The sequence below is a fragment of the Phymastichus coffea genome, unplaced genomic scaffold (genome assembly GCF_024137745.1).
Source record: "Phymastichus coffea isolate CEN01 unplaced genomic scaffold, Cenicafe_Pcof_1.1 PCOF00005, whole genome shotgun sequence".
In the NCBI taxonomy this organism is placed as follows: Eukaryota; Metazoa; Arthropoda; class Insecta; order Hymenoptera; family Eulophidae; genus Phymastichus; species Phymastichus coffea.
This window is the reverse complement of record NW_026706816.1, coordinates 759,057-773,648: the sequence shown is the minus strand read 5'-3', so window position 1 is coordinate 773,648 and position 14,592 is coordinate 759,057. Positions and strand designations below refer to the sequence as shown.

General features: G+C 36.8%; 1 protein-coding gene across 2 annotated transcripts in view; it reads right to left on the bottom strand.

Annotated features, from left to right (window-relative positions):
* Positions 1–14,592, bottom strand: part of LOC131667681 (RNA binding protein fox-1 homolog 2) — a 796,162-nt gene that overhangs the window by 664,728 nt on the left and 116,842 nt on the right. For both annotated transcript variants that reach the window (XM_058941279.1, XM_058941288.1), the window contains exon 3: positions 12,997–13,263. In XM_058941279.1, the coding sequence (XP_058797262.1) occupies positions 12,997–13,263 (267 nt within the window). The remainder of the gene's footprint in view (positions 1–12,996; positions 13,264–14,592) is intronic.

Here is a 14,592-nt window from a genome sequence, read left to right as displayed (position 1 = left end):
ACCATCCAGCTCGCGCACTTTCGATCAGCCAATGATAACAGAAATAGTGGTAGACAAACAAATAAAACAAACAGACGCCATCTAAATAATCAGTAAGAAAATTACGCGAGATAAAATAGTAAAATAGACGGTGGTGACGATCGAGTTAACAACATCATTATCTAATGAAAGAAAAGTTCGCGTCCGAAAAGGAAAGGAAACGAAAGAGACACGACACAATACCGCGCTATTCGCGACCTATTCCCCTGGAAGCCGCAGCCGAGCCCTGATCGGACTTTGAAACCAGTGAAGCCATATTTTTTCCTTTGTGTGCCACGGTGAGGAAGAGAGCTAAAGAACAAGAGCCCCGACGGATCGGATGACAAAACATCACGAATTCGCATAAGCCTCGAGGACCCACGACCTAAACCGACTGACCAACGACTAACCGATGGTAGGTGATATATTGCCCGACTTTTTTTCTTAAGTGCTCTTAAACCGGCCGACCGACCTGCAGTTATCACAAGTTATCACAGTTATCATAAGTGCGGAGTGCGATCGCATCACGGTGCGCCTATGAAGGGAAATGGCTCATGTGCTGTGTGATGGAGAATGGCATCGACGCGGATAGTTGGACAGGCCACTTGGTTGACTTTTGCCTCGTCTGATTAAAATAGGAGTATAGCAACAGCGGAGAATATAAAGCAGCTAAGCGAACTGGAAATACAAGCATAGCAACAGAGAAGAATATAGAGTAGCTTGACTTTGGGCAGACAGATTGGACATAGGAGCATAACAACAGCAAAGAATATAAAGTAATTTGACTTTAGGCAGATATTGGGATTTTGGTTTGGGTAAATAAATTGATTATTTCCGATAACTAATATTCTTTTCTTTCTGCGTTACCATCTGCAATCTACCTATCTCCGTAGCTATCGCGATCGGGCGGAGTAGGGCAGGCTAGTGCGCATAGACATGCCGACGCCATCTTAATCGTGCGCCACTGCAGTTCCGTTGTAGAACCTATAACTGTTCACTAATGAGGCAACCTTAGAGAAGACACTTTGACTACCCAGTTCTGAGGAAGAGCCCGCTCACCGACACGTTTTGACTAGCCAACCGCCGCCCTTAGTCACGTTCCTGCGTTAGCCTTTTAGCCCCCCCCCCCCATTGACATTTACGAGTGGCCAAATAGGCCAGGGCAAACCAATGAGATAGCTGCTCAGGAACTCTGCAGGAACTCTCAGCAGAAGCAGCAGCAACCCTCTCCTTTCCCGCGTACGCACAACTCGAATCAGCCAACTTGCAGTGCTACTTGCCCTTCGAACGCGAGGACGGTAGCTGGCGCTCAACACAAATTAATAAATAAAGCTGCAACAAATGGTGACTGATTCCCCTCTCTGTGCGAGCGCGCGCCGGTACTAGTGTTGACAGCGGATGAGGCCAAGGAAATTCTTTCTATCCATTTTCTCATCACCTCGCCCCCTTCCGCCCCTGTCAAAAAGATAAATCGAAATTATTAGAATAAACTAGGATTATGTATAAGTTTCAGTATAAACAATGCGCATCTATACAGGGCGTAACAAAAGTACCGAAACGGTCCTGTATTTTTTCAGGTAAGGAAATGTCGCCGGATTAGTAAAAGACATAAATGATAAATTTTTATCAAACGAAAACATCTATTTTTAATATCGGCAATGAAAAATTTTACGCTGTGATAATTTATAGATTATAAAGGTCACATCCACGTGGTATCTATATCGTTGGAAATATAGCTTGTACAGTGATTTTTGGGATCACTAATCACGAACTTAATTTCCAGATGTTTCCCTAACAACACATGTTGGACCTTTATTTGACCTCTAGGGTTGTCCTTGACCTTGAACCTCGATACATATATAACGTAAAATTTTCTGCTCTTTTAATTGCCGCTATGAAAAAGAGGGATTTCCATCTGAAAAAAAGTTGACCTTGAAATAACCTTGAAGGTGAGGTTCATGGTCGAATCCAAGGTCACCTCTGAATTTCTTGCAAAAAGTTACGAAAGACCTGACCCTAACCTTTTTCAAAAATACCTTACCTAAAAAAATACAAGACCATTTCGGTACTTTTATTACGCCCAGTATATGTTGGCGAAAGCAAGAGATCGTTAGAACCTAGATTATAATAAAAATTGAAAGAACATTCGAGGTGATATTGTCGTTACCGCACATAAGAATTCCTTTTCGTATGACTGATTGGGACAATGCTAAGATTTTACATTACAAGAGTAATTATAAAATCGAAGAATTTCAGGGATACAACACATTAGTTTGAAAATCAATAGCTTGAATAAGGATATACAATTTCTCAATCATTCATGCAAACATCGGATGAGTTTCCTTAAATGAGATTATCGTTAAATGACTATTTAAAAAATGGAATGGATTATAACAACATAGTAAGTAGCACCTTCTTATAAATATTTTCACTGGCAAGGCAAAATATTCTCGCTTTCTTATTAAATATGTTTGCTCAATTGTCAGCACCTAAAATTTATGATAGTAGTTTACACAGCGTTGAAATTCAAGCTCGTCACTTTCTAAATCCTGCTTCTAAACATTCTCAATATCTTAAACCACTACTGATCCTGAGGTTAGATGTATTTGTATGCATATATATATTAAGTACGTGTGTTCGTCTGTAGGTTCCGTGCATATATGCGTCTATATATTCTCATAATAGATTCAACGCAAGTGATACCGGTAAGATTTTTATTGGTTACAATATTGTTTGCGAGGGTATGATTTTTTATTTGTATACGACAGCAGTCGGGTTGGGTGTACTTTAACATGTACGCACTAGGTGCACCGGCCGATAGGATCTTACAATTTGACGCTATTATAACTTAGATTCAATGAGTCGTGCACTCCTATATCTATATTACCTTTCAGTAAGTTCGAGCTTCAGTAATGTTAAGGGAGTATGGTGGATAAGACTATTAAAAATAAGAATTACTTGTAACTTTGACAGAGCGCGTATTATAGCTTACTTAAGCTATGGTTCAAGTTTCGTGACCCTTCAGAGCATCAAACCCGAGATATTAATGATTAAGAATAACATGTGATCTTATGGGAAAAGGAGGTTTTTGTAGATTATAAAGATATTTAAAATTAAGAAAATTCTGAAAAAATTTTGAGGTACGTAGAAAAAAATAAGAAACCTATAGGTGCCTTCAAAATTATCAATCAGAACCTGTATAAAAAGTTATTGAATAATTTGTATCGGAAATTTAGAAATAACAGCTGAGAATTGAACATGTGGCAACATCACATTACTTCCACATGCTACGTTGAAGCGCGGATTTTTCACTGGCTTTTCACTCAGCTTTTCAACTGCGCATCTCACTCAATTTTTCGTTTGAAAGTTGCAAGAATCATTTTATAACCTTCAAATTATTTTACTCGTGTAATATCTTTTAATTAATATAGTTTTAATCATTTTCATCACTATTAATCACAGAATCTAGTTATTTTATTCATGTAACAACTTTTGATTAATATAGTTCTTATTATTTTCATCACTATTAATCACAGAATCTAGGTAATCGCTTATCTTTCTAATGACTTTTTTATTTTTAGTAACTTGTCCTTTGGATAGTAGTTGATAAAGGCCATCGAATTTATTTTTATTGTAAGCTGCTTCAATCATTTCATAACTAATATTAGCAGATATAATCTTTTTTTTTAATTCTAATTGACAAGTTGTTATTCTTCAATTTTTCGAATGCCTTTAGTTTTTGCAAAACATTTTCTTTGTTAGCCTTTTCTTTTTTATTTCTCATCTTCCTTTTGATCTAACATGTCCCACGTAAGAACTGATTCTATCAGACTTTTATCATTTATTTCAAAGTGGAATAAAATACCTTGCAACATTCTAACATCTGCAATTGCATTGTGAGCATCTTCAGTTTCTATTTTGCAAGTAGCCGTCAGATTGACTAGTTTATTTGCACACTTGCCCTTCTCCTTATTACGCTTAGAAATAAGAGGTAACGAATTAGAAAGTCCTTCAACAACTGATTTGAAACGATCTATCATGAAGACTTTATTTATTGCAAGAATAAGTCTCGGATAATCGAATTTGCAATTATGTGCTGTTAAAATGCACTTTCTATTCATGTGGGAAAGAAACTCATAAAATCTAATTATACCTTCTGTAAGTGAAACTGTCTCGACCATTTTACCATTACATTCTAAATGATCATCTATGTAACGCAATCCATGAATCTGACTTGATTTTTCGTCAATAGCCTCACTTGGTCGTATATACGTTGAAAACTCGAATTCACCAAATTTAGCAGCTATTTGTAAAATGTCTGCAGTTTTGCGAAAGCCACTAGTTTCTAAATCAAATAGAACTATTATTGGTTGAATGTCTTCCGAAAAACTGGCTATGGGTACGTATATATCAAGACACTTCAAAAGTTGGCAGTCGGTTTCATAGGTACATACCTCAGTTAAAGCTGTTTTCTTTCTAAGCTCTATTGTCTTTTTTATCAAAAATAGTCGTCGCCTTTTGAACTCTGGCGTTTGTGCATAAATATATCTTTTACGGCTAGTGCGATCACGTTGGTTTGCGTATAATCTAGTATATCTACCTGGCGAACAGTTGACACTTGCACTCAATTCACATTTATATATCTGACCCTCATTTCTGTCTACCGACGAAACCGCCACTCTTTGATGTGCAGACATAGTCTTACAATATAGTCTTGACTTGGAAGCCCTACTTACAATTGAAGCATTCATGCTTTCATTTGGGTTGGTGGAAGCACCTGCAGAGTATTGTTGTACCTTATCAACTAAGTCGTCAAAAATTTCAAGTAAAGCATTATAAAGATTTGCCTCTTTGAACCCTTCGCCAATCACACTATGACGATAGGAAGTAGGATTTTCTTTAAATTTGCACCAGGGACCACATAGTGCGTGCAAGTTAAAACTATGATTTGGTATGTTTCGTACAGCATCGGCCATACGTTGAGAGTCACCAACGTTTTAAGAAACGCAATAATTGAAACATTTATCCAAATAATTTATGCTGTCACCATTTAGTTCTTTGAATTTAGGCTCGATTTTCCATAAAGCTTTAATAACGCCCTTACTCGTATGATTGTTCTCAGCCTGTTTTACTATCTCATAATTAAGAGAATTGCGCATAGCGGCAATCGCACTGCTATCATTGTCAGTAATTATAGTACCTACTTCAACATTACAACTAGACAGAATATCATTATCTTTGGTGAGTTTCACAGCACCATAAGGCTCCATAGCCTTGGCTGTATCATAAAAATTTAACCTACAATCGTGACTATCTTTGCTGAATCCCATTTCACATTTTCTGCATACGCGAGAGAGCGTAATCGTAGAGAGAACTTTTTTCGTGAATTTCCCCATAAGAGTTGCTGTACCGCCCAAGCTATCGTAAGTTCTACCCGAACCTTTTGTAAACCACCCCATATCTAATGATACAGCTATACGAACTTTATGCTTATCAGTAATTGAATATATAGGTATCGTAGCAGGAACATCAGGAAGAAGAAATGATCTATCAAGGTGAGGAGGCCTGAAAAAACATTCAATATTGACATCTTTCAATTTATTAATATGTGATGCATATTGAAAAAATTTACTTCAAGATAAAACCATACAAATCTACTTCAATGATAATATAATAAATATAAGTAACAAAAGAAATATCAACCAGTAATAAAAGAATTATGATTAATGTAAACTTATAAATAAATAGTATACTTGAGTGATGTAATTTTCCAAGTAGAAAGACTAGTTACATTGTTAGAATAAAAATCATTATAAATATTATAGAAAAATTAATCGGATGTAGTATAAAAAATCATCATCATCGAATTAGATACTTGATTCATGTGAAGTAGATTTGTACTACGCAAACATCGACATTCTGTGTATAAATCAACAGCATTTTTTCAATCTCATCTATATTTTCAAGTGTCAATCGCCTTTCTTCAGCAACTGCTCGAATACAACTTTCACGAGCTAACTTCTCTGCAGCTAACCCTGCTTCTTTTTCATGAATTTTATAGGATTACCAATTATACTGTGGAATATTCATCCCTGACAATAACTTGTTCACGTGTGTGCAACCCATTCCAGCATCCAAGCAACCTATCAAAATTTATAATTTGATGAATGATCGATGTCAAACTATATTCACTTGACATAAATTTATATTATACAAACCTATAGCAGTTTTTGTATTGACATCATAATGACTTTTCTTGCCAAGTACTTCATGTGTTTTGTCTGTATTTACTACAGTAATTACTTAACATGATCGACATTTTACGTAGAAAATAGAGGCTAAACTTATTTTTTTTTTTCTTTAACACAGCCAACTAAAGACAAAGTTGATCCACATTTAATACAGAGTAGTTGTTGCGTCAAAGTATCTACATGAATTATTCTGCGTCCTTTGATACTAGACTTTATTGTTGTTGTTGCTGCCAAGTCTGTCACTGTATCCGTTTGCATGTTCTCGCTCTGTCGTTTTCTTATACCTTTTCCTATCTCTGTTTGCTTGCATCGTTTCTTATAAACTGCTTGAGTAACTCTTTTGCCTTTCCAAACCATTTTCCACTATTTTCACTCATATTTATTCAATATATATATAATTAGGCTATCTTTTAGGTTAGAGAAAGAGCATGTAAACACGTCGCCGCGAATAGCTGTTGAGCGGAGTGTATGTGCGACGTTGCCAAACTTATGATTGCCACTACACGAGTCAATAGCTAGTCGAAGCGCTCTCTCGACTAACTAGCATCGTATCCACCATACTCCCTTAAATAATCCAATAACCTGGATAGACAGGAACCTCCAAGATCTACTTGGTAGATATATCTCAAGATTACTTTTCTTATTGCAATTATGAACTTGGGTTGTGGCAGGCCATGGCTTCATGAACGGTAAGTAGTTAATTTGAAGTCAGGTTATTAGATACTTTGATTAATGTAAACAAACTAAAAATCGACCACACACTACTTGATCAAGAAATTATTAATTTGGTCACAACATAAAACCCCATTTTCAGAATTTCCTACTCTTTACGAATCTGGGATAAAAAGAATAAAAATGTAGTTGAAGGAAAGCAAACTTAAATTTAAAATGACTTTTAAAATCAAGTTTGAGGTCATGTGTAATTACTAAAATTTGACTAAAGTCTTATCATATTATTCGTCAAAAAAACTAAGCTGCAACTGTACATGACCATGGTGATCTGTATAGGCTCATATGATCCCATAATAATAGAATTTTGCCGTTATTTCTGAATCTTAGATTAATAATAAGAGTCATTATTTGAAATAAAAAATGTACTGTGAAATGACTTGAAAGATTAAGCTTACGGTCTAGTTTAAGGTTATTATTAGTTGATCTATTTTATTAAAAAGTATAAAATAAAGGAATAAATTTAAAAAATTTGCAATATATTAACAATAAAAAGCGGAGTCATACCAATGTGAGCGGACGGAATTCATTAATGAACTGTACATGGTACGTATAATCCTTTCGGGGCGGTGGGAAGTATAATTTCCACATGAATTTTTTCCATGTTTTCGTTATATTTCAGGTTTATTGCATACTATCATCATGAAATAACTTCTCTTATACTAAATAATAATATACCTAAACACTACTGCATTAAATTGGCTAAAATTATGTATTTTGTAATAGTTATTAAATAAACAATTGCGAAAATATCTCTTTTTTCCCATTAAATTCGTTCCTGAATTCCCTGCGACGTAAAGAAACTTTTAAATCATGTTTGCACATTTTACAAATGATACCCAAAACTATGAATAGTGAAAATTGTAATAAATAAATTGTTATTATCTTTTATTCAATAAATTATTAATAAAATATAACGTAAGAATGTATGTTTCAGGCAAAATGTCATATTCTTTTATTACAGTTGATTATTGTAGTTAATTTACAAAATTATATTGTTATCAAAATTATAGTATTTCGGAATATCGGAACGTAGAAACGAAAAATTTGTGTGGTGTATCCACCAACAAAATGGTGGACACAAAATGGTGGATGAAAATATTCTGTTGAATGGTCAACATTTTATCTAAGCCGATACACAAAGTTTACAAGGTTACATTAGGGTTTTTAGGTCGTAGATAACGAATCCGAGGTCGGTTACCCTCTATCATATGAGGTTCAAGGTTATTCGAAGGTCAAGTCGCAGTAAATTAAGAAAAAAAATCTGAAAACATTAGATGTTAATTTTTTGGATCACTGCTTAACCGTAAAAGGTCACGTACAGGTCAACTGATATATTTAAGATATTGATATAGTGAAATATGGATTCTGCTTCATAATTAGATTGCCAATTTCTTTGATACTGCAACTTATAAAGCGTTCGACTTTTTTTTTATAGTATTATTTATTTTTACCCTAATCACATCGGTTTTGTCCGGACTTTGGACGCGAGATATTTGGACCCAAACCCTATTTAATTAAAAAAGGAAAGTAAATATCTTAAGTGAAGATGTTACAAGTAGCTGTGACGAACTATAATTATAAGAAAGCTGTTGTTCTAGAAACGGTCACCGAAAATCTGAAATTTAACTATCGCAGCAGACTCGACTGTAGTTCGCAGGGAGTATTTCAAATTTTTAAAAACAGATTGATTAAAATTTTCATTGGCTAAAGAGGAAGAAGGAAGGTCGTAAGCGCTTACAAAATAAGATGCATTCAAGGGAAAGGGGATCGTTAGTTTGGTAGTAGTGACAGTCCTAAAGACCCTTTTTACAAAGGTGTAATAAATTATCAAAGCTCGGAGCACGCACGAGCATAAAAACCAATTACGAGGGTGGTCCGATAAGTACTTAGCCTCACCGCCCGATGGCGCCACTCTCGCAAAAGAAATATTCTATCACGTAGTACAACCTTCTCGATGGTTACTGTCAAGATTTCAGCCGGATCGGAGTTATAGTTTATTTTTGAGAGCGTGTGAAAGCAAGTGTGTCCGTTGATTTTTGAAAAATGGAAAAAGAGCAGTATCGGTCGGTGATTCGATTCTTGTTTTTGGAAGGGAAATCGCGCAGCGAAATCAAAAAGCGCTTGGATGCTGTGTACGGTGACTCTTCTCCTTCGATTGGTTTAACGAGTTTCAAGTGATCGCACGTCGATTTTTGAAGAGCCACGTCCAGCTGCTCCGAAAACGGCTACTACGGAGGATAACGTGACAAAAATTCATGATCTCGTATAGGCAGATCAACGATTGAAGGTGCGCGAGATAGCTAAGATCGTAGGCATCTCAAAAGACCGCGTGGATCATGTCCTGCATGAAATTTTGGGCATGAGAAAGCTGTCGGCGCGATGGGTGCCGCGTTTGCTTACTCCGGACCACAAACGCAATCGTGAAACAACTTCAGAGCAATGTCTGACGCTGTTTAAGCGCAATCCGAAGGAGTTTCTGCGTCGTTTCGTGACAGTCGACGAAACATGGATCCACTGGTATACACCAGAGACCAAGGAAGAGTCGAAACAGTGGACTTTCCCCGGCGAAAGTGCTCTGAAGAAGGCGAAGACTGCGCCATTGGCCGGAAAGGGGATGGCCACCATTTTCTGGGATTCACAAGGTGTGATCTACATCGACTACCTGGAGAGGGGCAAAACGGTCACAGGGCTGTACTATGCTGAATTATTGGGCCGATTCGACGTCGAATTGCAGAAAAAACGGCCCCATTTGCCGAAGAAAAAAGTTCTCTTCCACCATGACAACGCACCGGCTCACACCTCCGCCGTCGCCATGGCCAAATTGGTCGAATTAGGCTACGAACTGCTGCCCCATGTACCGTATTCTCCAGATTTAGCCCCGTGCGACTTCTTTTTGTTTCCAAACTTGAAAAAGTCACTCGCCGGGCAGAAATTTGAGTCGAATGCGGAGGTAATCGCTGCCACGGAAGCCTACTTTTCAGACCTCGAGGAAACGTATTTTTCAGGCGGGTTGAAGAAGTTGGAGCATCGCTGGGCCAAGTGTATCGAACTAAAAGGAGACTATGTTGAAAAATAAAACGCCACTTTTCCAAAATTTTCGTTTTTCTCTTGTAGGCTAAGTACTTATCGGACCACCCTCGTGAGTGACATACAATGTACACGTGTTTTGTCTTAATATTCCTGATGAAAAACAAGTAAATTAGTTTACAAGAGTAAAAATAAGTAAATGAGTATATAAAGTTTTATTATTTTGGCGGAGAACGTAACTATTTTGAATTTCAGAAAAAGGTTTTCTTTACAAGTTTCAACTCGCTTCGAAGAGGAAATAGTATTATTACGTGCAATCATAAGTAAACTATCAGTAGGTTGTGAACTGACGTTTTTCTCGAATATATATTCATTTTATACATTATTTTGTGATTTGCGGATGGAAAAATCAATTAGTTTGCCAAGCTTGGCAAAAAAAATCATTGAAATATTTAGTGTTTTGCTCGGAAGGCTTTGAGAAATTATTGAATCTTCAAATTTAAAGAAGTATTACATGTATTCTACAAAAAAAAATAGATCGGAAACCTGCATCACATGTTTAAAAACAATTTTTGGTTACCCTTAAATCTAAAAAAAAATTACATTCCACCAAATGTACACGGTTACTACAATAAACGGCGTGGTTTCCGTTCTACCACCGTGTTATTTCAAATATTACCAGAAAACAAAATGAGGTTTTACAACATGTGATACATGTTTTTGATATGCTTTTTCTGTAGAATACAATAATTTTCTCAAAAAACTTAAACTCACAATGGTACGATCGAAATGAACAGGAGAAAATCGTGTAAAATATGAGATTATCTTTGCACAGCAATACATATTTCTGGATGAATAAAGCAAGATGGCATATTGTGGTTCGGTAGAGCGATAGCTTAAGTGACTCCAAATAACATATCAAGAATTTACGCAAATGAAAGATGGCTTTTGGAGAAAATTCATTTTGAAAAGAAATGATTTTTTTGAGATATTCCGATTTTTCTCAGCTATTTCCCAAGCAATCAGAGGAAACCACATAAAAGCTGGATGATTTGGATTTGGACTGAAATTACGGCCATTTGAAAAAAATGTCAATTTGTATTCTTGTAATATCGATTTTTCGATGAATAATTTCATGTGGCTATACAGGTGTAACGTCGGGGTCACTCTCAGGTACGCTTGGAGTAAGCGTAAACTCAGGGTTGCTCTGATTTGGCTATCGTGTAACACATTAGCCGGGACGAGCAATATTGTTGCGTTAAGAAAACTGTATGCTAGCGCGGAATGTAATAACCAAATGTTATTACGAACACACCAGACTCACGCTTAATGTGTTCTTAAGGGACTTTAATGAAAATTCACCAGACTCACGCTTAATGAATTTCCAAAAAAAAAAGGGCGGATTGCTTAAAGAAAGAAAAGGATAGCCAGATATAAGATTTTACTTACTTTTATTTTTTCTAATTACTTATTATTAAGGCTGCGCTCTCTCTGCTCTTTGGCCTCTTTCTCTCTCTATATATTCTGAATATACTTGGGTGGCTTCTTAATTGAATTTTGGCTGACTTTTTCTTCTTTGATGCTTCCTCCAGCACTCACTCACTGGTAATGACTTCTTGTTAGGTAATAATCACTTCCTGGTGCCCACTCCACACTGCCCTCCAGTCTTGTACAGAGCTTTTTATAAGCAGTGGGTGGTTGGGTGGAAATCCCTTTCCTCAGGCCCATGAAGCGATAACGGCCAAATTATGTATTGGTGGGAAATTTTCTAATCATATCTAGGATTTCTTTATTGATCTGTGGGCGTGAATTTACAGAGAGAGAAAGGGCGGTCCCCTTTTAACTTGAGCCCTTTTCTCCAGAGATGGCTCTCAGAGTGCCACTTTTAAGAGCAAGAGTAACGCTAAAGTTTATAATTACTTATACAAAATCGTACTAAACTTAATTAATTATAACGATACATAGTGATTATTATAAACATTCAGAAAAATCCAAACCTTTTACGATTTATTATAAAATACATTATTGTTCTATTTATTGGTTATTCGGTGACAAAAAGATGCGCATTATAATAACTTACAAAATTGATGAAAATCTATTTAATATTACGGATATTTTCTAAAATTCGGTGGGAAAAAAAAGATAGATTGCATTTTTATGGTCCCCTTCCATTATCAGCGTGATAGCACTTCACGACGTATACGCGATGATCGTAGGCTCCTGTCAACACATGCGCGTGGGACAAAGTAGGATAGAGCGTTGATTGTAAGGCCGAGTACGCAGGCTCGGACCACTATAAACACTTTATCTCGAACGCGTTTTCATCGTGGGAAATCAGGAAGGTTCCCACTCCGTTCGTCATATTTAATAATTAAATTTTAAAAAAACTAAGTTACGGCTAGCCGTCACACAGGGCTTCAAAAACGATTTTCGAAAAAAAGAAAAGTGTCTAATGAAATTTGAATAGACCACCGTAAGAAAATTCCAGAAAATTCAAAAACATTTTTTTTTCTTTGTTAAATCTATATGGAATGGGACATGACATGAGTTTATAGGTTTACTAGAAGATAAACAGAGAGACACAGCTCGCAGAAAGTATCTGATTGAAAAAACGCCAGAAGCATATAATAGTGTTATATGTCGAGAAAATGAGTTGACTTTTTAAAATACGAAAAAAATTTAATTTAGCAATAAGTTATAATTTAACGAAAATTAATATTAATTAGAAGTTCTCGGTCAATTAATTTGGTCATACAAAAGATTATATAAACAATTAGGTCCTCACAAAGAAACTACATTAAATATAGAGAAATCACAGCTAGATTTCGGTTACAGTTTGTAATTATATTAATATTTATTTTATTCAACGCATGGTAACATTTTTAGACTTGATCATTCTATAACATATTTTCCACTATCAAAATTTTTATAATTTATATTATAATAGAATTATAAATTTGTTACTTACGCCAAACATAGCTCTTAAATCGGGATCTCTGAACCGAAAAGGTATGTTACTAACGTGAAGACGTTTTGGTTGACCCTTGAAATCAGTAGTCTGTGTTGGAATTGCCGGCGTTCCTGTTCCAGAAGTGACTGATGTCAAGTTATTGTTATCTGTACTCCCTTCAGAATTAGGCTCATTAGAACTTGTTGTTACAGATATTGGCTGTTGACTGCTCCCAGTTGCAGCTACCACTGCTGCTGCCGCAACAGCTGCCTGGAATACATCCGACTATTGATAGTCGGGCAATAGATATTAAATTAAAATACGGAAGAAATCGTATATAATGAAACACGTAGAAAATGGAACAAACTTAATAAATTCGACGATTTTTTAATAATTATATTATGGTACCGCGATATTTATACAGGGTGACCCATTTCAATCTATTAAATGGAAAATCTCAAAATTGTGGTTGGATACAGAAAAATGTTTCAGACAAAAGTTGTTCAGGACAAAGGGGGCCATCTAATTATAAACTTAGATTTGACCTTGAAATTTAATTTCAAGGTAATTTAAAGGTGACAGTGTTGTTTTAAATGGGGATCCCTATTTTTGACACCGCAATCGAAAAAGCAGGAAATTTTACGTCCAAAACCATATTGAAATTATTTTCCTATGACTTTTGGATGGTCTTTTCAAGGTAAAATGCTAAAACGTCCTGTGGTTGCTATTTCCTAGTCTTTTCTGATGAATATCAACCCCAATGTTACAATGACCTTGAAAATGTAGACCACAAAAAAGTTGTCCTTAATTTTAGCGTGACCCAGAAACAACGATGTGGACGCAGTAAGGTTTGTTTCCTTTGGAGTGCTTAATTAGCGTGAGTCCTCTAGCTTTTCACTTTAAGTTTTTAAATTAACCATTGAGTATGTTGCAAGAGTGGTCAGCCTCCGTGCGCCTTGGGCTGGTCTCTGCTAATTTTTCTGGGTTCTTTCTCGGTAAAGAAAGCCGGCGCTGACTTTGACAGGCCGAAGTTCGCTCTGGCTGGGGGAGGTTGATACAAAGAATCGGACACTTTAATTCAATTATACTACATATGGCGATCTCATTTATTGACGCCCTTTCACAAATATCGCTACAAGATTAACTTCGCCGCGGCGAGCGCGCTCGCTCAACCTTTCCGCGACCAGAGTTCGCGGGATCACGCGAGCGAGATCGCTCAGCGTGCGCGATAAAATCAAAATACGCTAATGTCCGTAATCGAGCGAGAGCTGGCGCGAGAGAGATAAACTGGCTTTGGATCCACCGGATGCCGACGGTCCGTCGACAGAGAGGCGACGCCGGCGAAAGCGTAGACCCGCAGGAAACGGCACCGTGGCGACGATGGAAGCTGCTGCAGGAAGGGCCGCGGCACGGCCTTTGCCTCGTAGACGGCGAATGGTCGCTGCGTGTACTGGCTCGGCTTCGGACTATAAGTTTCATGGTAAGTGTGGCAGTCGCACCTATGGCAGACGTTCCTTTCCAACCAAATCTCGCTCCGTCCAGTCTCTCTCTAGGCGGCCCTAATTACTTGAGAGCTCGCGCCTAACTGCCTTCTTCTCTCTTAATTTCTAAGCC